General features: G+C 36.5%; 8 protein-coding genes across 8 annotated transcripts; 3 read left to right on the top strand and 5 right to left on the bottom strand.

Annotated features, from left to right (window-relative positions):
• Positions 1 to 689: 689 nt before the first annotated feature.
• On the top strand, positions 690 to 3,609 carry CBG19160 (the record flags this gene model as incomplete). The annotated part of the gene is made up of 11 exons (XM_045237937.1): positions 690 to 793; positions 838 to 930; positions 983 to 1,154; positions 1,200 to 1,328; positions 1,373 to 1,714; positions 1,758 to 1,878; positions 1,923 to 2,233; positions 2,276 to 2,396; positions 2,441 to 2,546; positions 2,588 to 2,861; positions 3,442 to 3,609. 11 exons carry the CDS (start codon positions 690 to 692, stop codon positions 3,607 to 3,609), a joined length of 1,941 nt encoding a protein of 646 aa, XP_045096704.1.
• A 265-nt stretch (positions 3,610 to 3,874) lies between these two features.
• CBG19159 lies at positions 3,875 to 6,338 on the top strand (the record flags this gene model as incomplete). Its single annotated transcript, XM_002637402.2, has 12 exons — positions 3,875 to 3,978; positions 4,028 to 4,120; positions 4,166 to 4,337; positions 4,383 to 4,511; positions 4,559 to 4,915; positions 4,962 to 5,082; positions 5,131 to 5,438; positions 5,488 to 5,608; positions 5,657 to 5,765; positions 5,807 to 5,890; positions 5,935 to 6,124; positions 6,171 to 6,338. 12 exons carry the CDS (start codon positions 3,875 to 3,877, stop codon positions 6,336 to 6,338), a joined length of 1,956 nt encoding a protein of 651 aa, XP_002637448.2.
• Positions 6,339 to 6,957: 619 nt separating this feature from the next.
• On the top strand, positions 6,958 to 9,274 carry CBG25155 (the record flags this gene model as incomplete). Its single annotated transcript, XM_045237936.1, has 8 exons — positions 6,958 to 7,061; positions 7,111 to 7,504; positions 7,550 to 8,051; positions 8,099 to 8,406; positions 8,454 to 8,683; positions 8,743 to 8,826; positions 8,870 to 9,059; positions 9,107 to 9,274. 8 exons carry the CDS (start codon positions 6,958 to 6,960, stop codon positions 9,272 to 9,274), a joined length of 1,980 nt encoding a protein of 659 aa, XP_045100196.1.
• A 1,377-nt stretch (positions 9,275 to 10,651) lies between these two features.
• Positions 10,652 to 13,515, bottom strand: CBG19158 (the record flags this gene model as incomplete). Its single annotated transcript, XM_045237935.1, has 7 exons — positions 10,652 to 10,867; positions 10,911 to 11,189; positions 11,470 to 11,526; positions 12,539 to 12,713; positions 12,763 to 12,827; positions 12,873 to 13,244; positions 13,297 to 13,515. 7 exons carry the CDS (start codon positions 13,513 to 13,515, stop codon positions 10,652 to 10,654), a joined length of 1,383 nt encoding a protein of 460 aa, XP_045096703.1.
• Positions 13,516 to 14,514: 999 nt separating this feature from the next.
• Positions 14,515 to 15,772, bottom strand: Cbr-srx-2 (the record flags this gene model as incomplete). Its single annotated transcript, XM_002637399.1, has 6 exons — positions 14,515 to 14,658; positions 14,704 to 14,878; positions 14,929 to 15,020; positions 15,069 to 15,201; positions 15,261 to 15,502; positions 15,554 to 15,772. The coding sequence occupies 6 exons, from the start codon at positions 15,770 to 15,772 to the stop codon at positions 14,515 to 14,517; spliced, it is 1,005 nt and encodes a 334-aa protein (XP_002637445.1).
• A 1,173-nt stretch (positions 15,773 to 16,945) lies between these two features.
• Positions 16,946 to 18,249, bottom strand: CBG19155 (the record flags this gene model as incomplete). The annotated part of the gene is made up of 5 exons (XM_002637398.1): positions 16,946 to 17,192; positions 17,238 to 17,438; positions 17,701 to 17,829; positions 17,880 to 17,992; positions 18,040 to 18,249. The coding sequence occupies 5 exons, from the start codon at positions 18,247 to 18,249 to the stop codon at positions 16,946 to 16,948; spliced, it is 900 nt and encodes a 299-aa protein (XP_002637444.1).
• Positions 18,250 to 18,511: 262 nt separating this feature from the next.
• CBG19154 lies at positions 18,512 to 21,286 on the bottom strand (the record flags this gene model as incomplete). The annotated part of the gene is made up of 7 exons (XM_002637397.2): positions 18,512 to 18,733; positions 18,779 to 18,953; positions 18,997 to 19,082; positions 20,426 to 20,555; positions 20,601 to 20,729; positions 20,773 to 20,885; positions 21,071 to 21,286. The coding sequence occupies 7 exons, from the start codon at positions 21,284 to 21,286 to the stop codon at positions 18,512 to 18,514; spliced, it is 1,071 nt and encodes a 356-aa protein (XP_002637443.2).
• Positions 21,287 to 21,499: 213 nt separating this feature from the next.
• Positions 21,500 to 22,714, bottom strand: Cbr-srx-1 (the record flags this gene model as incomplete). The annotated part of the gene is made up of 6 exons (XM_002637396.1): positions 21,500 to 21,631; positions 21,676 to 21,939; positions 21,987 to 22,116; positions 22,161 to 22,289; positions 22,337 to 22,449; positions 22,496 to 22,714. 6 exons carry the CDS (start codon positions 22,712 to 22,714, stop codon positions 21,500 to 21,502), a joined length of 987 nt encoding a protein of 328 aa, XP_002637442.1.
• Between the last annotated feature and the right edge of the window lie 487 nt (positions 22,715 to 23,201).

Here is a 23,201-nt window from a genome sequence, read left to right as displayed (position 1 = left end):
GTTCGCTTTTCGGCAGTCCGCGCCCGCCAGACGGCCCGTTTTTTGGCAGTCCCCCTCTACCTGTGTCGCGTAGCTTATTCAATAACTGCACAACAACTTCAATTAGGGTTTGCAACGGGGCTCTCGCATTTACGCGGGAGCCCCCAAAGCAGGGCGGGGATTCGCCCGCGCTCCACCCGTTGAAAAAAAATTATGCTGTATCATAAGTTTTGTTTTTTTGTGATTCATGGTACTCAACTAGTCTACCCTGAAAGTTACAAGCCAAATGATTCTTTCAATTACGCGTGATTACGTAAAATATGTCGCCTTGAGGGGCAGGATCAAAACCCCAAATCTCCGCCCTTGGCTTCGCGGGGCGGGGTCGCCTTAATTCCATCACTGGCCAACCGCATCTTCAGTACTTCTCCCATATGTTCAACACCCCGAGCGACTTCTATGAACAAAAATTCGAGACATTTTTTCAAGTCCCCAGACCATCTCACAACTTTCTTTCCCAGCAAACAACAGCCGACGTCAATCCAGGAACCAGTTCGGTTTAGATCTAAACTTAACGAACGAATACAGTTTCGCTTTCTCTCTTCCGCGATACAATATGACTTTTTTGAATACGCTTATTGGAAGATAGCATCTTTTTTTGCATTGAATGATAACTTTGATCAATTTTTTGAATTACAGGAATATATTTTAGAATGAGAGAAGATATACAATGTCTCCGTGGGTTGGCTATTTTGTTCGTTTTGAGTTTTCACCTTGCACCAAATCTATTCGTCAACGGATTCTTGGGAGTTGACATGTAAGACAATCTTCGATTCTACAAGTACTAAAGTCTTCTTTCAGATTTTTCGTGATTTCTGGATTCTTGATGGCAAAAAATTTGACAAAATTAGACTTGTTAAACGTTCATAATATTCTGCTGTTTTATTATAGAAGGTATTTTTATGATTTTCTATTTTTCAAATTCGTCTGTTTAAACTTTTTCCAGGTATCGAAGAATCTTGCCCCTGTATTTATTATCAGTGTTCGCTATACTGATAATGGTTCATTTATGTTTACCAGATTTGTTATGGTGGAACAACAATCGGTATTCTTTAGCATCTTTGTTTCTGATAACTAACCAACTTGTGATCCACGATGAGGCTGATTATTTCTATGAGGTAAAACTCAGTTCTTGATAAAAATTTTCATTAAATTTGTTGCAGTTTTTATCGTCGTCTTCTTCTATGAACGCATTTTTGCATTTATGGTCTCTTTCAGTTGAAATGCAGTTCTACCTCCTGGTACCATTTATATTTTTGGGTCTCCAGTTTCTCAAAAATGATTATCTAAAGGTTTGTTTTGTGAGCTTATACTTTTTGAATATAAACCATTTCAGCTCGCAGCTTCTTTTCTAATCACCGTTTTTACATTCATCGGATTCGCAATGGTCTTGGACAGGTTCGCCTTCAACTTCATGTTTCTCCGCTTGTGGCAATTTTCTGCCGGCTTCATCGCATTGTTCTGGACCAGAATAAATAAAACAAAACTGCCAGAAAAATCTGAAACAGATGTGAAGAAAAAATGGAGTAGCCCAATAAATCAAAACGATTCAGTGATTATTGCTCTATCAATTCTTTCCCTTTGCCTCCTTCCATCTGGGATCGATGTGTTGTTTTTAAGACCGGTGGTCACGATAGCAACATCTTTCATTATTGGATGCGAAGCACAGAATGTACAGGTACTTTTTCCAGTAATTATAGTCATTTCAATAAAAATTTCAGCTATTCACATCCAAAACTCTTGGATACATTGGAGACATTTCCTATGTAATGTACTTGGTTCACTGGCCAATCATATCGATTTTGTTTTCATCAGGAATCAAGAGTTACATTTATTGCATACGTAAGTAAAAGTTTTTAGCGATAATCATATGAAAATACTTTCAGTTTTGATATTCGTGATATCGATTCTACTTCATCACATCTTCGAGAAGCAATACCTGAAACTCGACATGAAAGGGATTTTCCCTCTTCTTCTTCTTCTGATATTCATTAATGCATATTCACAGTATAGCGTCCGGTATGATAGTTTCTGGAATACCACATACCCAGAAGAAGTGCAAAAGTACGTAGACGCCAATAAAGCACAACTTCCATTGTCTTGGTTGGTAGAACCTAAAAAAGATGAATGTGTCAAGGAAGATCTGAAGGATAACTCAATTTACGAATCAAGCAAATTTGGTTACGGTAGATGTTTGGTGAGCTTTTTTCTCCTAAACTTTTCTCATCGACGATTTTAGCATGGCAACGGAAGTTTCTCCATTATGGTCATTGGGAATAGTTACGCCTTGAATTTGAGGGACACCATTCGTTCCCAGTTCAATTATCAATATTCAGATTTTCGATATGTTTCTTTAGCAGGTACCGGGAAAATTGTTTTCGCTTCCAAATTTTGTGATTTTCAGAAAGTTATGGAATCTACGCAAACAGCTACTGGTCAGCGAAGGCACTGAACATTTCAAAAACGAAAGTTGAACTTTACAAGCCTGATGTCCTTTTCATCACCGCAAAGTTAACTTCAACCTGAAGCAGTTTCCAAGTTTGATTTTCAGATATCCACTGTCATTGAGAGATTCCATCAGCGAAAACGATACAAAAATTGAGGAGATCAATGAAAATATCAAATTCTATGAGAAGTTTGTTAAAAAAATCTACATTCTGAATTCGCATCCAGAATATAAAAGGAACTATTTAAGTCTCTTTTTGCGAACTCTTATCTATCATCCAGATGATCTAGGATCTCTTCATCTAAATCGGATTCAAGCCGACAGGAAAATTAAAAATGTAAAGAAACGGTTCAGCATGGTCAAGTGTTCCAAGTGCAAGGTAAGTTTCGAGTCAAGGCAAGCCTGTGCCAAGGCGGGCCGAAGTATTTAGATTAGGGTGATTCTGGGATACGTAGGATACGGTGCCGATCATAAATATATGAAAAAGTGTTTTTCAGTTGATTTTGACAGTTTTCAGGAGCCTGGAGCTTGGCTGTCAAGTGACTTTGAAAACTTTGGAGGTTATAAAACAGACATAGATTGAAAAATTTGCATTTACAGAAATCCCTGAAAATTCCTAGTATTTTAGTTACTTGCTGATTTTTTGAGGACGCCTGCTTTTTTATCATGTTTTCAGTACAAAAATAGGGAATAATGGCGTCCTCCAGAAATCGGAAAATAACTGAAAAACAAGTAATTTTCCAAAAATTTTGTAAATGCATAATATTCAATCTAGGTCTGTTTTATAACTTCGAAAATTTTCAAAGTGATCCGACACTTGACAGCAGAGCTCCAGGCTCCTGAAAATAGACTTTTTCTTATATTTACGGCCGGCTCTGTATGTCACGGCCAGCGGACCCCGGTCGCGGGTTGCACAGCCTTGACACACGGTTATGGTTGACCAAAAGTACCAATTTCAGTTCTTCGATTTGAGCCACGTGTTTGAAGAAAACGATAAGTATTTGACCTTCGACCGAGATCAGCAACTCTCTTTTGTCGACAACACCTGTCATTTAAGTGTTGCCGGATTGAAAATATGCCAACCAGTTTTCGAGAATATTGCCAAAGAAGTTATTAGTAGCATGTAAAACTTGTATAATTGAAACTGACTAATTTCTAATGCTAAGATTTCTAGAATAATTGTAGTAATAAAGATTTACATGGAAAATCCCAGATGTTACTTTCCTCACAAGAAGACAATCCAAAAACAAACCAGTTTCTGATCCTTATCTCATAACCAAAACCACTGCCTTGCTTCCGCAGTATAATTACATACTGGTCACATAATCAATTGGGGATAGTTACTGTTTTTTTTTCATTATCACTGGTAAAGTTGGCTATCGTTATTCGAAAATGAGGACAGATATACAATGTCTTCGGGGAATAGCAATTATTTTTGTTTTGAGCTTCCACTTGGCTCCGAATTTATTTGTAAATGGGTTTCTGGGAGTTGATATGTAAGTTTGGAATTACCTTTCTGCAGTTTGAAATAATTGACTTTTTCCGATTCTTCGTTATTTCTGGATTTCTGATGGCTAAAAACTTGGCAAACTTGGATTTATTGAAATATCAAGACTTTTTATTATTTTACTACAAAAGGTAATTATCTCGTCTTCCCTAAAATCCTATCAGGTTCTTTTTCAGATTCCGAAGAATTCTCCCCATGTATTTCGTATCGATTTTTCTTATAGTCGTTATGGTCCACCTGTATCTCCCAGATTTTCTGTGGAACAACAATAACAGATACTCATTGGCATCTCTATTTCTGATAACTAATCAAATGGTCATTCATGATCAAGCTGATTATTTTAACGAGGTATTTGGAGACTTTAATTTTGAAAATATTCAGAAAAAAGTTCAGTTTTTCTCTTCATCATCCTCAATGAATGCGTTCCTCCATTTGTGGTCATTGTCCCTCGAAATGCAATTTTATCTTCTTGTTCCTTTCATTTTCTTAGGCTTGCAGTTCCTCAAAAATGACTATTTGAAGGTAAGTTTAGAGAATCATGTCAGGTTAATTGAAATATTAAGTTTCAGTTATTCACGGTTTCACTAATCACTGTATTTGGATTTATTGGTTTTGCAATGATCTTGGACAAATTTGCATTCAATTTTCTTTTTCTCCGCTTATGGCAATTTTCCGCTGGGTTCATAGCTTCATTCTGGATGAAAATTCATAAATCTAAACTTCCAAACAAAACTCAAAATGATAAAATAGAATCTGTCAAAGAGAAAAAGTTCAAGTGTCCTTTCAACAAGGAAGATTTTGTGATTATTGCTCTCTCAATCCTGGCTCTATGTCTCATGCCAAACAAAATACCATTATTGATTTTGAGACCATTGGTCACTTTGTCTACTGTTTTAATAATTGGATGTCAGACTGATAAGCTTCAGGTAAGACGTCTTCGTTTATTCATATCCTCGAAAATTCCAAGTTTAGCTCCTACAATCAAAATTTCTGGTGTACATTGGGGATATGTCATATGTGATTTATCTTGTCCATTGGCCAGTTATTTCAATGTTTCTTTCGGCTACAATTCAAAGTTACTTATTTTGTATAGGTACTTTCAATCGTCTTCATTCTATTTTTTATAGAATCTTTTTTTCAGTAACCATCATTGTGGCATCTATTATTCTTCACCATCTTTTTGAAAAGCAGTACCTGAAACTAGAAATGAGTGGTATATTCCCACTAGTTTTTCTTCTCATTGCCACCAATGCCTATTTGCAATATAGCATCAGAAACGATAGCTTTTGGAGCTATAAGTATGAAAATGAAACCAAAAAAATTATTGACCAAAATAATGAATCCTACGCTCCACTTTATGATTTTGAAACTCGCAGAGGGAAGTGTTTAGAGAAGGATTTAGATGTTCCATTCGAGAAGAATCAATTACTAGGATACTGTCGGTATCCAGTAAGTCTATAATTCTCCACATTTTTCATTTCAGCCAATTTTTTTTCAGCCAGGAAAAGGAAACGTTTCGGTGATGATGATCGGAAACAGTTATATTCTGAATTTCGTAGATCAAATTGAAGAAAGTTTCAAGTTGAATTATTCAGAGTTCAGATACATTTCCATAATAGGTAGCTCAAAATATTTTGATAGAAAAATTCATAATCATTAGTTTCCAGCAAGCTATGGCACATTTTCAAGTAGCTGGAAGATATCAGAGCAAGCGCTGGAAATATCAGAAAAACAAGTTGAGCTATACAAACCTGATGTACTTTTCATAGTACCACGGTAAGTTTCCCTGTTAGAATTTTTTAAAATTAACTATTTAGGTACATGCAAAATATAAAAGATCCAATTCGTGAAAACGATGAATTGGTGGAGGAGATGAACAAAAATATCGAGTTTTATGAAAAGTGAGGTGTTTTGTGCTTTATCAGATTTATTCAATTTATTTCAGATTCGTCAAGAAAATATACATCTTAGATGCTCTCCCTGAATATAGTGAAAACTTTTTCACATTGTTCTTACATTATTTGATAACACGACCGGAAGATATGGAGCTTCTTCATTTGAATAAAAAGAAAGCAGATTTGGATATGAAGAATGTGAGGAAACGATTGAGAATGATAAAGTGCACGAAGTGCGAGGTGATTTGAAAATCGGAATTTCTGTTGAAGTCTAAACTTTTTTCAGCTATTCGATCTGAGTCATTTGTTTGTGGAAAACGATAAATATCTGACATTCGACAGGGAAAACATGATGTCTTATGTCGATAATTCGGTTCATTTAACAACAGCAGGAGTTGCACCATGTGATCCGATTTTTAAAAATATTACCAAAGAAATATTGAATAAATTTTAATTTTTTTGCTTTTTCAATCCATACATGTTGATGGCTGCTCCGATCCTAGAGATGTTCGGAATGGCCTATACAGAATTCCGGGATGTCCGAATTTCAAAACTTCGGAATCCGGTTTGGAAAATTTTGGATTTTCGAAATATTGGAGTATTCCGATTTTTAAGATTTGGTAATTTCGGATTTTTCTGAACTCCAAATTTCCTGGGCCGACCCGCTTGAAACTTTTAACCGGCTCGGCCCGCTCAAAAAAGCTTATGGAAATTTTGGTTATCAAAATGTGTCCAAACTTTTACTATGTTAGCCAATGAGGGAACTGATTTGTTAATTGCGACCTAATATAATTTTTCAACAGAATCAGCCACTGGTGTGGATTCTCGAAGAGTTCCAGATTATTCCTCTTAAAATTTAGTATCCTTTATTCCTCAAAAATGGATTCTTCAAAAAATGCTTTTCTCGAACAACATATAATCCTAAAAGTATTTCCACACAGTTACAAGTAACCAGTTTATTGTGATCCTAATCTTATTAGAGAAAAACATGGAAAGACAGTAGCAACTATCCAAGCAGTGGCCACTTACACAATAGCATAATCAATTCTGTGTTCTCTTTCTTTGGTATCAAAATGAGGAAAGATATACAATGCTTGCGAGGAATTGCAATCTTATTCGTTTTATTATTCCATCTTGCTCCAAACGTTTTTGTGAATGGTTTTTTGGGTGTTGATGTGTAAGTTTTTTTTTCAATATTCACAAATATAAGACTTCTTTGAATTTAGATTTTTTGTCATATCTGGATTTCTTATGGCGAAAAACTTGACCAAAGCAGGAATGGTCAAAATTCATGATTATTTGTTGTTTTATTATATGAGGTTTCGACGAATTCTCCCACTATATTTTCTTGCCGTTTTCCTAATTACCGTAATGGTCCACATCTTTCTGGGAGATTTCCTGTGGAAAAATAACAATAGATACTCGTTGGCTTCTCTGTTCATGGTTACAAATCAACTTGTTATACACGATCAAGCTGATTATTTCAATGAGTTTTTGGCAGCCACTTCCTCACTCAATGGATTCCTCCATCTGTGGTCCATATCAGTCGAGATGCAGTTTTACCTTTTTGTGCCAATTATATTTTTTGGTATTCAATTTTTGAAGAACGACTATTTGAAAGTGAGCATTTTCTAAACCTATTCTTTGGCCAAAGTTCAAATTCAGTTAGCTACCGTAATGATTATTACAATATTTGGATTTGCTGGGTTTGCAATGATTCTTGATAAATTTGCATTCAATTTTATGTTCCTCCGACTTTGGCAATTTTCAATCGGATTTTGTGCATTGTTTTGGAGCAAAATCCAGCAAAATAAATTACCGAATAAAGCAGATGATGTCCCATCATGGCTCCCGTTAACAAAAGAAGACGTAGTGACTATATCCCTTTGTGTTCTGAGTCTTTGTCTGCTTCCAAGAGAGGTAGACGTTTTGATTTTAAGACCATTGGTAACCCTGTTCACAGCCGTCATTATTGCTTGTGATGCACCAAACGTTCAGGTAATATTTTTTCTATTAGATAATCCATTAGGAAATTTTACCTTCCAGCTGTGGAAATCTGATGCGCTAGTTTACATTGGAGATATCTCGTATATTCTATATTTGGTTCATTGGCCAGTTATCTCCATTTTTCTTGCAACCACCATCAGGAGCTACATTTTCTGCATCTGTAAGCCGTTTTTGTTGAAACTCCTTTTCAAATTCTGAATCTTACAGTAACCATATTCATTGCTTCTATTCTGCTGCATCATCTTTTCGAAAAGCAGTATTTGAAGTTGCGAATGGGCGCAGTGTTCTCATTGATATTTTTTTTGATTGGTGCAAATGCGTATTTACAATATAGTGTTCGAAATGACAGTTTTTGGAATATGAATTTGCCAGATGAAACGAGAGAAATTATTGACAAAAATCGGATACTTTATGTGTCGCTTTGGGATGTTGAAGCTCGAAAAGATAAATGCATAGAGACAGACACAGACACCCCATTCCCAAAAAGCAACCTTAAAGGTTACTGTAGATATCCAGTGTGTAAAACCTTCCATTTTTTCTTTGTGATCCGAGTTATTTTCAGCCTGGAAATGGAAGTATCTCCATAATGATGCTAGGAAATAGTTATGTGATGAATCTTGGAGAGCATATCCGAGCTCATTTCAATTACAACTACTCGGATTACAGATACTTGTCGGTTTTAGCAAATTACGGACTCTATTCAGACCACACATTGGAATCGGCACAAGCATTGCAATTTTCAAAAAATCAAGTAGAATTATATAAACCTGATGTTCTTTTTGTGGTTTCCAGGTTAGTTTCTTTAGTTCCAAATTGCATACACTTTTAAAATCTTTTTTTTTTGTTTCTAGGTATATGGAAAACATTAAAAATCCTATTCAAAACAACGATCCTATAGTCCGGGAGATAAATGAGACTATAGCATACTATGAAAAGTAAGTACAACTGCGAATAAGTATTATTTTTCCACATTTTCAGATTCGTTAAAAAGCTCTACATTCTCGACGCTCATCCGATGTATCATGAAAACTTTCTGAACCTTTTCCTTCATTTTGTGATTACGAGACCCGATGATTTGGACGTTCTCCATCTGGACAAAAAACTAGCAGATGATGAAATGAGGCCGGTTAAGAAACGGTTTGCAGAAATAAAATGCAAGAAGTGTCATGTAAGTTTTGACACAGGGACGATAAAATTAACAATATCATTTTGCAGTTCTTCGATTTGAGTCACGTGTTTGTTGATGGAGATAAATACCTAACATTCGACAGGGAAACTCTAATGGCTTATGTTGATAATTCCGTTCATTTAACAGGTCCAGGAGTACAACTTTGTGAACCGGTTTTTGAACAAGTTGCAAAAGAAATAATGAATAGTTTTTAAATTATTATTTTGGTTTTTCTCTACCGAATTTCATATCAATATATCTTTCGAATTTGATCTTATGAACTATGTATAACGCCTATCGTTTAGGCATTCTTCAACGGGGGAAATCTCTTTTTAAAATCGTTCGGAAGACAGGAAAGTAAATATGAATGTAGGATGAACCTATTCTTTTCTTTCCTATCGCTTAGCATCACACTACACAGAAAACACGGTGAAGTCTGGATGAACTGTATATCGAATTTAAATGTATGGAATGAAAAACGTGTTTTCCGAACAATTTTAAAGAATGATACAAAATAGGATGGATGTAGGATGAACATATCATTTTCTTTCCTATCGGTTAGCATTACACTATAGACCAAAAATAAATTTATGAAATAAAAAGGGATCTGATTCCAATCTTCACTACATGCGTGTCGTTTACATAATTTATGGATCAAGTGGCAGAGAACAACTAGACAAAATACGGTAGCCTGAAAATCTTTGAACATTCGGTATTTATTGAATCGATTTCCACGGCTTTGCGTCGAGTTTTCTATTATTTTTCCCCCAAACAACTCGGAAAAGTTAATTTTGTAAAGTGAAAAAAATCGACTGAAAACGCACGAAAATCAAGAAAATAAATCCGGAAATTAAAAATGCTCTTAGGTTGCGTTGTGAGACATTCGGCCATGGCCGTTTTTTTTCCATATCTCCGATTGTTATATCAAAGTTATAATAGTCTCGAAGTAATCCTAAATAGTTCATATTCAATCAAAAGATTTGTGAAGTTTATAGTTCAGCCATCCTTCGAAATTGTGTCATTCCTTATAATCGTTCGGAAGACTGCAAATTGGAAGAATGTAGGATGAACTTATTATTTTCCTTGCTATCGCTTAGCATCGCTCTACACAGAAAACACGGACTTACTATAGGTCAAAAATAACTGTATGAAACAAAAAAGGGACCTGATTTGAATTCTTACTACATGCGCGCCTTTTTACAAATTTCATGAATTACGGGTGTGTGAAAATTAGACGAAAACCGAAGACTTGCTTTAGGAAAATTTTTAGCTGTTCCCAAATGTTTAAATTCATTCAGGAGAATCTTGTCTCTATAATACCTCGTTATTATTCTGGATGTAGTCCTAGTTCATATTCAATCGAAAGATATTTCATGCAAAGACAATAGCTCTTCATTCTTGATACAGAAATTTATCATTAGGGATTGTTCAAAAAACAAAAAAGAGTTCTACATGGGAAAGAAATAGCATGCCAGTCCACAAAAAATTAACGAATCTTGCATTTTCAGCCAAGGCGGAAAACTTGTTTACTTCTTTCCGCTTGTGAGTTTTCTACATCATTCCGCTTCAACAGCCTGTAAACATCACTGTTTTTATAATAAGCAACTAGAATGTGACCTCAAGCAAAACATTCGGTATGGCCGAATGTACAGTAGATATGTAAATGGAGAAAACATGGGCATAGGGAGAGTGCAAGCAAAAATTGAATATTCCAGAATCGGATGAGTGAAAATTCCAAGTTGTGCACTCAAGTACGAAATTACGCCAATCACGAAAATCATTGGAATGGCGGCTTGAATTGTGAGACACTAAAAAATGCTTTTTAGAAAAAGAATAAAAGAAAACTCTCACTTTTAGAATTTGAGAATGATACGATTTTAAATCATTAGAAAGCATTTCCGTCTTTCTTAATAAATTGTTCATAACCTCATGTCTCAATACAAAAATGGCCACATAAATTGGGAAAATTGGACCACAGAGATGAAGAATCACATAGATTGAGGCGAAATCTTTGATTGTTGGTATTCCAGCAAGAAGGCCATCCGCGTGCGATAAATTGTATTGTGGGAAGTATCTATCCGCATAAGGAAGAATGATTTCCCGATTTACTACAGTAGGCCAATAAATCATCTGAAATAATTTTTTTATCACTGAGCTGATTGTGATGACAACAAACCGCTTGTATAAAGGAAGGCATATAAATGATGAGAATGATCAGCACTAAAACTCTTCTGGATGTTTGACGATGATGAAGAACATAATATCTGTATGAGAATGATAAGAGTAGGGACCAAACATTGTGTGGGAAGCAGTGATAAAATAGGCTGAGCCTAAATCCAAATTTAAAATTCGTAGAAACTTTCGATATCCGAGATCTTACCCAATTTTACATGTTGCACTTCCTGTATACCTGCACAAACCATGGAACACATAGATCAACGTCACATCGAAAGGAGTTATTATGAATCTGAAAAATTCCTTATTTTTGAAAAATTTGTTATAAAGGCCTTACCGAAGTTGAATGAACAAATCCAAGTCTTCGTAGTTAAGATCAACCTCACCCACCTATTTTAATGAGATGAGCACTCATTCAACTTGAAAATATTCGGACTCGTTCTTGTTTTTCACATCTGGTTTTCTCGCATATAAAAACTTTTTTATGAATAATATTAGATTTTTCTTATTTTTCAAATCCGATTTTTAAATTTCGGTATACTTTTCATGTACTCTGGAGATTTCCCAAATACCGTAATCCTGAAGGGTCCCTCTAATTGAAGGGCCCGATTTTTATGAATTTGGAGCGAGAGTTCACTGAATTTGTTTTCATTGAGAGAACTTTTGTTCATGAAACCATCTGCTTTCAAAACTCATAGGCCATAAAACATCTATATATGGTAAACCATGTATTAGAAGGGCCTTCTATATTTTCCCGCCTATTTTTCCGAAAACTATGATACATAAATACAGTGAACTCTCGCTCCAAATTCATAAAAATCGGGCCCTTCAATTAGAGGGACCCTTCAGGATTACGGTATTTGGGAAATCTCCAGAGTACATGAAAAGTATACCGAAATTTAAAAATCGGATTTGAAAAATAAGAAAAATCTAATATTATTCATAAAAAAGTTTTTATATGCGAGAAAACCAGATGTGAAAAACAAGAACGAGTCCGAATATTTTCAAGTTGAATGAGTGCTCATCTCATTAAAATAGGTGGGTGAGGTTGATCTTAACTACGAAGACTACTGGACCATAACAGGAATAAAAATCGAAAAATTGATTAAACTATAGTTAGATGATTTCATTTTGTCGAATAGTTGAAGGAAATTTGGCAGATGACGTCAATTTGAAAGCGGTATTCTCGTTTGGAATATACGACTGTGAACCACTGGATGGGAATATTAAAAAGCGGCTCCGTAGAATATGTTGTTTTACCTGAAAAATTCGAAAACTTGGATTCCCAGTCAATCAATTTGCACCTCTTTGTTAAAACATATATAAACTGCCGCATTTGCACTATTGTTAAGCGAGACTGCAATCATTACGAAACAGTAAAATTCGACTCTTTGGTTTCCGAGAACCAAAGGGAAAATACGAAATAGGATCCAGCTGATAGTGTAGAAAACTGTTATGAGACAAAACTGAGTTGCATATCTAAACTTGAAAAATTATCCAGTATTTTGTTGTTTATGTAGAAACTAACGCATATTCTTTGTTCCCAGCAGTCGGCAACACCATTTTCTTAGAACTCCAAATTTTTATTGTTATCTTGAAATTAGCTTAATGAATTTAAATTTAAGAACTTTCACCTACCATGCTATAGCAGACAAACGCCGTGAATGACGTAGTAAAGTTCAAAGGCACATCAATGAACATGTTCGAAAAGTTCTCCGCCCCCGTCGAGAGATAGCTAATTGAGAGAATACGTGAATCATAGACTAAAGCACAGCAAGGGAATCCAAACTGGGCGAGATACGTCATCGCAGTACACAGAGGGAAAATAAATGAGAAGATGACAAGCAATACTTTGCGGCTGAATAGGTCTGGACACTTGAAACAAATGACAACCAGCCTATTCACTGACATTATTATCTGTGTTATAGATCCGAGATACCAACAAAACATAAATCCTGTTCCAAAAATAAACGAGGTTTTTAAGTTAGTTGTACTAGTGGGGGTATAAGCCTGAATTATTTTGGAGCTTTTCTAATACAACTCTCTAATGCGACGATCTTACAGTTGTTAAAATCAAAGGTGCCAAATAGCAAGTAGTGATAATCAAATTAACAACATCGGCAAACAAATTGACTAAAGAAATGACATAAATCGGACTTCTCTTCGAAACGAAAGCCAAACGATACACGGGAACAACCACCAATGCATTTGCGATGAGACCATAGAAAGATATACCTCCTAATAGGATTCCGAGACAAAGTTTAAACGTAATTTCGAGCATTTTTAAATTTTCTGAAATGCGGAAAATAAAGAGTTCATGAAGAACAAAGCATCAAAAAGAGAAGTCATAATTATAGGGATTTCAGGATACGCAATGATCTCAAAGTATGATTACAGACCATGGTAATGTACGTGTTAGTTTGTGATCGAGTTTAAGATGTAGAAGGTTTTTTGAACATTTAAGTTCGAGTTGAAGAACTTTCATAAGCCGGAGGCGAATGTCTGTCTACATTCTTAAATTAATAAAAAGCAACTATTTTCGGAAATGTGTCCATTGGAAGATACTATTTTGGGGTGCAAAAACATTTATTAGAACTATTGGAATAATTGTAAAACGTCAACTTCTGAATTGAATTTAAGATGTGGCTTGAAAGTCTGATGAGCTATAAAACTGCTCTTTTTAAGGCATTCAAAAATTCCGTAGACAGAAAAAATCATTATGGGGAGTATATGAGAAATTAGATAGACTAAATATCAAAAATCTGAACTTGTCTGGTTTCAAGCGATAAAAACTACAATACTTTGAGTTTCTCCAAAGAGCCCACCTCATAAAAATGCTCTAGAAATTACAAATTCTCTCATCCAACAATATACAGTGAACACATCTACTTGCTAGAGCAATCCTAGATGAACAGGAGCGGGAGAATTGCCCATGAATTATCAAAGTATCAGGTTCCGGGTATAACAAATACCGAAAAAAAAGAAAATCCCGAGAAAAGGGCGAGGATCGGTAAATGCCTGGCAACTGGAGAATTACGGACTAGAACAAATGTTTTACTATTAAAATTAGGAAAACATTTTTCAGAGCTGATCAAGTAAATGAAGCAACTGGAACTCTCCTCGGAAACCATAAAGATTGTCTGTATTATTGTTTTTGGCGAATACTCTAGAACCGTTCCTAGGAGATGCTCGTAATACAAAAACTAACTCTCTGGAGAAAATAGTTTATAGTTCAATAGAAGGTATTTACATAGATATGAACGGATGATTTCAGAGAACATTAATATTTCGATGCTGTATTGGTAGTCGTGTTATGGCTGTGACGAACGACACTATGACCATCTGTCGAATTGTTACCCACATCAGAGGAGTTGGAAGCACGGGTGAAGATGCTGAGTCCGCTGGATTTTAAGTTCCTCATAACCTAAATTCTAGTTGGAGATTGATAAAAATAAAGCAATAGAAGGACCTCTTGATTGCTGATAAGATAGACCAGCGCATTAGCACTGCTATTTATAGTAACCCCAGCGGAAATACAAATGAACCATTCTAATCCTCGATTTCCAATTGCTACTGGAAACACACGGAAAGTTATCCATGAGAAGGTGTAGAACATTGAGATGAAACAGAACTGCATGGCATATCTGAAAGTTTAAGCTAAAAAACGTTTAGACAGATGCAACATTTTACTTACGTCACTTCTCGGTTCTTCCTGGATTTCCTGTTGTGTTGAGTTGTGAGAGAAGCAGCTATTCCTTTGGTAGATTGGCGAACAGTCCAGACGATCTGCAGGATGTGAAATGCAAAAATTAACATTTTGATTTTCAAACTCACCATTGCATAACAGAACGTCGCAATTACAGATGTGGCAGTGTTCAGTGGAAGGTCAATAAACATATTCGGGTAATTGTCAAGTCCTTCGATTTGGTAGTAAGAATAGGATAGAACAACATGATCGAACACAAAACTAAAAAAAACATTATTTTCAAAACCCTGGTGTCCCGATTCTGGACGATTTCAACTCACAAGCAACATGGAGTTCCATATTGAGCCATGTACATCAAAAAGGCACTCAACGGAATCAGAATGCAGAATATTTTACAGATGTTACTGCGATTGAACAGGTCACTTCTTCTCAAGCAGATAACGATAAAACGGTTGACAGCCATGACAATTTGGGTCATGGATCCTAGATACCAACAGAACATGAAAGTGGACCCCATCAGTTTTGGAATTGTTCCAGTTTTGTCTTCAGTGAAAAAGTAGGTCTGAAGAAAGTTAAAAATTCGTCATTTGTCCAGAGATCGAAGAGTTTTTACCTCGAAAATAATGGATGGTGCCAAATAGAAAGTTGACATTAAAACATTCACAATGTCAGTGGCTATATTTATAAATGAAATCACATAGATCGGGCTCTTGTTTTGGACGAAAGCCAAACGAAACACTGGAATCACAACCATCAAATTTACGATAAGACCAGCGAGAGAAAGTAGACCGAGACCACATCCGAGAAACGTTTTTAGGGTCCAAGCAACCATTCTGAAATTAAAATATGTATTATGCTCTACACAATTTCCGAAAAATACTAGATTTTTTTTTCAAAAATGACGAAATAAAATATTCAAAATGAACACAATAGGAGCGAATTCTAGCTGTATAGCATTGAATTTATGATTCAGTCGTTAAAGGAGCTAACTAACGACAACATGTTATTCTAGACAAATTTACATATGCGGAATCTAAATTGGCTTGCTGAAAATCAAAAGTTGTTTGAGATATTTGATATCACACTCCTGGAAAAAATATTCCAAGAAAGATGTTCTGGAGAGTGGGTTTTGAAAAACGAAACTTTTTTATTTTTCATTTCGGAAAATTTCTAGAAGAGTCTCTCATTCCGGAAAAGTGGGTGTCTTGGACTCGGAAGGATACGTGATTCAGATGAAATGTAAACAAAAGAGCTATTTGCACATCCATATAGTAAGAACTGAGTGGAAAAAAAGGGAATGAAAAGGGGCAAGTTGGAATTGAGAGTGTCTTAATGTTCGGAAGAAAAGAGTGAAATTGATTCCTCCACATTTTTTAATTACTTCTAAAGCCAAGAGAATAAGTGTCTTAAGTTACCAGTAAACGCCGTGGGAAGAAATATATACTCACAAAACACAAGATTACCGTAGGCTGTAAGAGTTAGGTTTAAATACCCAGCGCCTAATCTGCACCGTCTTATGACGCGTACCTTTTTTATTGTTACCAATGATCCTTAGCTTTTTTTTATTGAAAGAAGTACCACATGCTGGATATTAGAACTTAGCAAAATAGAGACAATAAGAATCTTAAGTCATAAGCCTAATCTTTTAAGTTCAAATAGCAAGCTAATATCTCAGAAATCCAAGGGAACAATAAGTGACAATAAACCAATTTTGTAAGGACTTCATCTATAGACTAAACTCGTGTTGAAAACATCTGCCTCGTGAGCTTGCCGGTTACATGTGTGTGTGAAAAAAAAGAAGTGACAGCTATTTGCGTAATGCAACATGTTGGAAGTGAAACGTCTAGAAGTTTATGGGTGAACGCTTTTGGAGTGGTTAAAAATATAATTTATTCTATATGAAACTTAAATGATGGGTTTACTTCTTATTATATTAGATCCAAAAATGACTTTGCTACAGTAATTACAACCATTAGAATTATCAATTAGTAGTAGCAGGTCTGGATTAGATCTGACTGGACACCGTTGCTGCGGATATTTTCGACGCGAGCCAAGAAGTTCGCATAGATTTTTGAATTTCTCTATTCAGTGCCAGATAAATGATGGCATTGGAAGAGCAGTTCAATGTCACCAAAAACGGAATCACAGAATACCACTGTGGTTGATCGGCCGGAACGATAAATGGAAGAATTTCAAACAGAACCCATGCCAATACATAAAAAATAGAAATGAGGACGAACTGAAGTAGAAATCTGAAAAGCCAATGGTTCCTCAAAAGTTCAACACCGCCCTCTTACTTGCTGTCCTGACTGGATCGATTTATATTACTCGCCACACTCTTCTGAGAATTTCGAATAGAGAAAAACACGGCGACATAACAAATGGTAGACGTGGTTGTACAGACAATGTCGTAGGAGACAAGCATCAAATTGGAGTATGAATACAATCCTTCGATATTTATGAATAACATTGTGAGAGCATCTTGATCCAATATGAATCTGAAATGTGATTTTTAGTTCAGTAACTTTTTTCTATTTCAGAAGGTCCAATGAAAAAGAATTCTTGGAAATTAATCAAAGTTCATTTTCTGATAAGGCTTCCATTTAGATCTTTCGAAAATCGGCGACCGCCGGCCCAGCCGACCGACCGCCGTCGGCTGCCGGTCGGTCGGTCAGTGGACTGAATTTCCCGACCAAGCAGGAGTCTTTTTTTTAATTTTAAAAGAGATCTCAAAGTGGTAAAAATCTGTAGAAATCTTACTTGCAACATGGGAAAAGATATTGAGTGCAGACAACCGAAAAAACTGTTGTGGTAACCAGAAAGAAGAAAATCACGAGGGTGGTGTTGAAAGTAAAAATGTAATGCTTGTTGAGAGTGATAACGGCGAAACTGGAAACAAAAAAACTTGGTATACTACATATAATTCTTTCCCAACTTACCGATTGACAGCCATAACTATTTGTACAAGGCACTCCATAAACCATCCATTTAGAAAAACCCCACTTAAAAATAAATTTACGAAGCTGTCCCGTGATCCTGCGAGAAGATATTGCTAAAAATGACACAATCAAAATATTTCTTTCAAAGGTTAAGATTTACATCCGCCATCATCGAGGTTGATAGATATAAGCCTAGCACAGAAGCTTGCATTAGATCCGATATTATATTGAAAAATGCAATTATATAAACTGTGCTCTTCTTTGAAATAAACGCCAGTCGGAATACAGGAACAAAAATTATGATGTTCAGAAAAATGACGACGATTGATAAACCGAATGATGAGACACCTAGTAAATACTTGAGCGTCATTACTGGAAGGTTTCGTGAAAGGAATGGATACTGAAGCAGTTATTTTATATTGAAGTTTTGTAGTCGATGTGTCACGGATGGCGTACCTGGCAGCCGGATGAAAACAACGTTTGGATCTCTGAATTGTATAAAGTAAATACATGAAATCAGTTATAAAGAAAAAATTCAACATCGATCAAAACATACAATGTGGGTTGGTATAGAATTGGTTTACTCATATAAAAATAATTTATTAAACCATCCGAAAAAAGTTTGAATATTGTCAAACAACACTTTGATTCATATTCTGAAGCAAGCCAATCGATCGAAAGGGCTGATGCTTCCGAGCTGGAATGAATCGTATGGCGACGTGTGTGATCGGTGCGACACTTGATAAAGTTGTCATACTTGCTATCGTCCGATTTTGTACTGGTGTTGGAGTTTGAGTGATTCCCAGATAGCGAAGAACTGAGATCAATTTGTATGGTGTCAAATGGCTTTGGACCTAAAGATCACAAATTGCTCTGCAAAGCAAGATGAATCTATTTACTTCACTGTTGAAGAAAATGTATATTATGGCGTTCGAAGTACAATTGATGGTATAGAATATTGGCACGAGAATGAACCATTCCACGTGTCTGTCTGCCAAAAGAATCGGCAGAACTCGGAACAAAACCCAAACGAATATGTAGAAAACCAGGAGAAGACTGGATTGTATTGCAAATCTAGAAAAGTTAAATTGTTTCGTCTTGGTTTGAGAGTTTTTACCTGATGTCTCTTCTCCTTCTAACTTTTTGTTGATCGCCTTCGACCGTTGAAAATGTAGCTGACGAGTTGTGAACGGTCCAGAAGATCTAAAAATATAACTTTACAGGGTCCGCCAAAATTACGTGTGCAAGTGTAGATGACGTTATCTCCAGAAGTAGATGCGAGATTAAGACGAAATTTAACAGATAGTTTATTTCAACGCTTGAAATCATAATTCAACAAAAATTATTCGATTCTACCTCCTTTGGCAGCGACCACGGCACGAAGTCGTCGAGGGAAGGCATCAATGGTGGCACGCAGGTATTCGACGGATAATTTGTCCCATTCCTCAGACAACGACTTCTTCAGGGCCTCGATATTTGCATGAGGTCTTGCGCAGACCTTATTCTGCAGAACCCCATACGGAGTAGTCGAGCGGGTTCAGATCAGGCGACGAAGCCGGCCATTCGTCCTTTGGTATGAAGGCGGGGAAGTGGTCCTTGCACCACTGTTGAGCCATTTTTGCGGTATGAGCAGGCGCTCCATCTTGCTGGAAGATGTATTTCTTCTGACCGAAGTGGTTTTGAGCCCACGGTAGCACATGCTTCTCCAGAATCTCCTCAACGTAGTATTTTTGGTTGATTTTCACGCCTTTATCAACGAAAACAAGCGGACACTTCCCATCATAGCAAACCGCTCCGAAAACCATGATGCTCGCAGGATGAGAGGCTCGATGGATTGTTTTACCACGCTCAGCTGCTTGTTGAATATTTGTGGCCAGCACTCGGTGGTTTTGGCTATTAAATTCAGCCTCGACACTGAAGAGTTTCTCGTCCGAGAAGATGGTGATAAGATGATCCTTTTTGCGCGTGCCAGCGAGAAGGCGCTTCGCTTTGATGAGCCGTTTCTCCTTATTGGCTTGGGATAGAATAGCAGCTTTTGTTGCTCGATAAGAGGTCATCTTCAGCTCTTTTCTGACAATTCTCCTCATTGATGTATAGGAGATATCCATGTCATCTGACATCTTTTTCATGGAACGATGAGCATTTCGCCTGACTTTCTCCCGGACGGCCTTGACTTTCGCTGGAGTTCTTACAGTCCTCGGTCTTCCTCTTCCCGTACGGTCCTTGAGGTGGCCAAGCTGGTTGAAACGACGGATGGTCGCGAAAACCGTGTTTCGGTGCACTCCGGTCGTTTAGAAATGTCTCCTGTGCTTAAACCTCGCTTGTAAAAGTCGACGATCAGAGTACGATGAGGACTTGCCGCTGTCATTTACCTAAAACATAACCGATTGGGATGAAACTTGGCAAACTAATAAATAATGAAATAATTAATAAAAATTTTAAAAAATTGCGCACCAAAAGTGCGTCAGTGCGCAGCGCCATGGCGTCAAAGTTGTGCACACGTAATTTTGGCGGACCCTGTATTGCTGGTTAATTTTATCTTCTACCAAGATGTAGCAGATTGCAGAAATGATGGAACTAGATGCATTGAGAGGTAGATCAAATCGGTCTGAATAGTTGGGAACACCTTCAATGGGGTAGTACGAGTACGATAAGTATTCTTGATCGAACAGAAATCTAGAAAACAGTATCAGAAAAGTCAAAATTTTCGTTTGAACTTACGCGCAACATGGATTCATATACTGTGAATGGTACATTATCACAAAAGAGATTGGGATGAGCAAAGAGAACATGACAAGAGTTGAAGTGAAGGTGAATAGGTTGTGCTTACGAAGACAAATGATTACGTATCTGGAAAGTGGGACATACCCTGATTTTCTATCAGTGATAGTACCTGTCAAAAGCCATTATCATTTGAGTAATGGTCTCAAAGTACCACAAGAACATGAACGCGGAACCAAATGCGAGAGTCCATGGACTTTTCTTTCGAGTGCTAATCAGAAAGGACTGAAATGAGAAAGTTAATTCAGCTCTTAAAGGAGGGGGGAGATGAAAAATAGTTTTCTCGAAATTTTGTTCATATGAGTCCCTCGAGGAGTTGAACTTGTGGACCCACCGTTGGAGGTGCCACGCCGCTACCGGCTACCCTATGTTGGCGCAAGCTGATTCGCCTCTAAAAAACAGTAACTCACATTTGTGATAATACTTGGAGTGAGAAAAAAGACAGACATGGTCATCTGCATGACATCAGACAGTATATTGAAGAAAGCGATGACGTAGACATGGTTTTTTCGAAGTATGAAGGCTAACCGAAACACTGTGAACAATGCAAAAATGTTCAGAATCAAACTTGTCCCGGAAAGAATTCCGAAGCAGAAACCAAGGAAGACTTTCAGAGAGAACTGCATTGGAACTCAGGGAGAACTGCACACGCGCAGAATGGATGAGGGAAGTAGTCAGCCGATTTTGAGCAAAACGAGAGCTAAGAAGGTTTCTGTCTGAACGGAAGTTAATCAATGAGCATGGTACATCATGTGTGTTTTCAATGATTTATTAGTTTTTCAATACACAAAATAGAAATATTAGCTGTAAGGTTCGTAGAAAAAGACGTTTTCGAATAATCAATGTGTGCGAGCACTTGGGATGGGAATAGTATGAATCTTCGATTGAGTATGCTGCTCATGAGAAGTATGATCCGATGTTCGCATGCCGGTTAATCGGAAAAAGCGGCTTTCGGATAGTCTTCTGCGTATCTGAAAAAAAAACCATGGGTACGTGGAAAACTTGAGTAACCTACCTCTTGGTTGAAGACAAGATAGACAAATGCATTGGCACTGCAATTGAGTACGTGGCACAACGAGGTTAAAATGAACCATTCGATTTGTCTCCCGTTGAAAATTATAGGAAAAATACGGAACATGATCCAGGAGAAAGTGTAGAACAATGATATCAGACAGAATTGCATTGCATAGGATAGTTCCTGAAGTCCTCTTCTCTTCTGGTTTCCTGTTCTCATGTCAGGAGTGATAGATTGAGATGCACTTCTGATAGTGTAGAATATCTAAAAAGTTTTGATTTTAAGACCATTTTCTGCGGAAGCTTTCTTACCCAAGTGTAACAAATAACAGGGATGATAGAGCTCAGCGCATTTAGTGGGATATCACTTTGATCCGTGAAGTTTGTGATGTTTTCGATTTGAAAGTATGAATAGGAAAGTACAGATTGATCTACCAGGAATCTGAATTTAAGAGCTAGATTTTGTTTCAACTGTAAAAAACTTACGCGCAGCATGGAAACTCATACTGAATCAGGTAACCTTTCACAGTTGCGAATAAAAATGTGAAGGCAAAACAAATCAGAAGATTCTTTTTTGTGAAAATCGATGATCGAAGAATACAAATTACGGCCCATCTGAAATCAGACATCGGTTCATTAAAATCATAAAGATCAATTTTCACCTGTTAACCGCCATTACAATCTGTGTGATGTTACCAATGTACCATAGAACCATGAAAATAAAGGAAATGAATACGGTAAGGTTGTTATTTCTTTCTTCGGAAACTATGAAACTCTGAAACTACGTTGTCATGGCTTTTCAGAGAAACAAAAATACTTACATTCAAAGTTATAGTGGGTGCCAGATAGAAAGTTGTGATTATTAAATGAGCAATATCATTCACAATATTGACACTTGAAATCACATAAATCGAACTTTTATCCCTTGCAAAAGCAAGTTGAAAAACTGGAGAAACTACGGTAAGATTGAGCAATAATCCAGTTGAAGATGCAAGAAAAAGAACGGATCCCAATATAATTTTAAGCGGTGATTCGAACATTTTTAGTTTTAGTATATAAGATTAGAGAGTAGTTCCAAGTTTCTTAAATAGAGTCACTTTTTTTTTAATCCAGTCAAGTGATTCAAATGATCGTCTGGAAAATGCTAAAACGAGAGAATAGGAATAGAATATTAGAGTAATGACTGAGAACAGGTGCTTTCACAATCTGATACCAATGTGGAAAATAAGTGTACTCGGGGGAGGGAGTACGTATGAAAATTGAGTTCATCGTCCATATTTTATAGTATTGTTTCCTTAAGGTATTTGTAAGATCAGGGAATCTGTCTTAATGAGACATATGACTGGATTAATCAATTTTTCTAAAGATCCAGAACCTTACAAGCTATTGAAATAGTTGAGCAAAAAAGAACCTAATCTGTTAGTCATATCCAAAGCTTGGTTCCGTTAGGCTCTAAGAGCTAGCTTGAAAAAGAGGAAGACTAGGTTAAGATAAATCAACTTTATTATGCAAGTAACTAGTCAAATG

The sequence above is a fragment of the Caenorhabditis briggsae genome (assembly GCF_000004555.2).
Source record: "Caenorhabditis briggsae complete genome, chrV, whole genome shotgun sequence".
Lineage (NCBI taxonomy): Eukaryota > Metazoa > Nematoda > Chromadorea > Rhabditida > Rhabditidae > Caenorhabditis > Caenorhabditis briggsae.
This window is presented reverse-complemented; position numbering and strand designations above follow the sequence as displayed.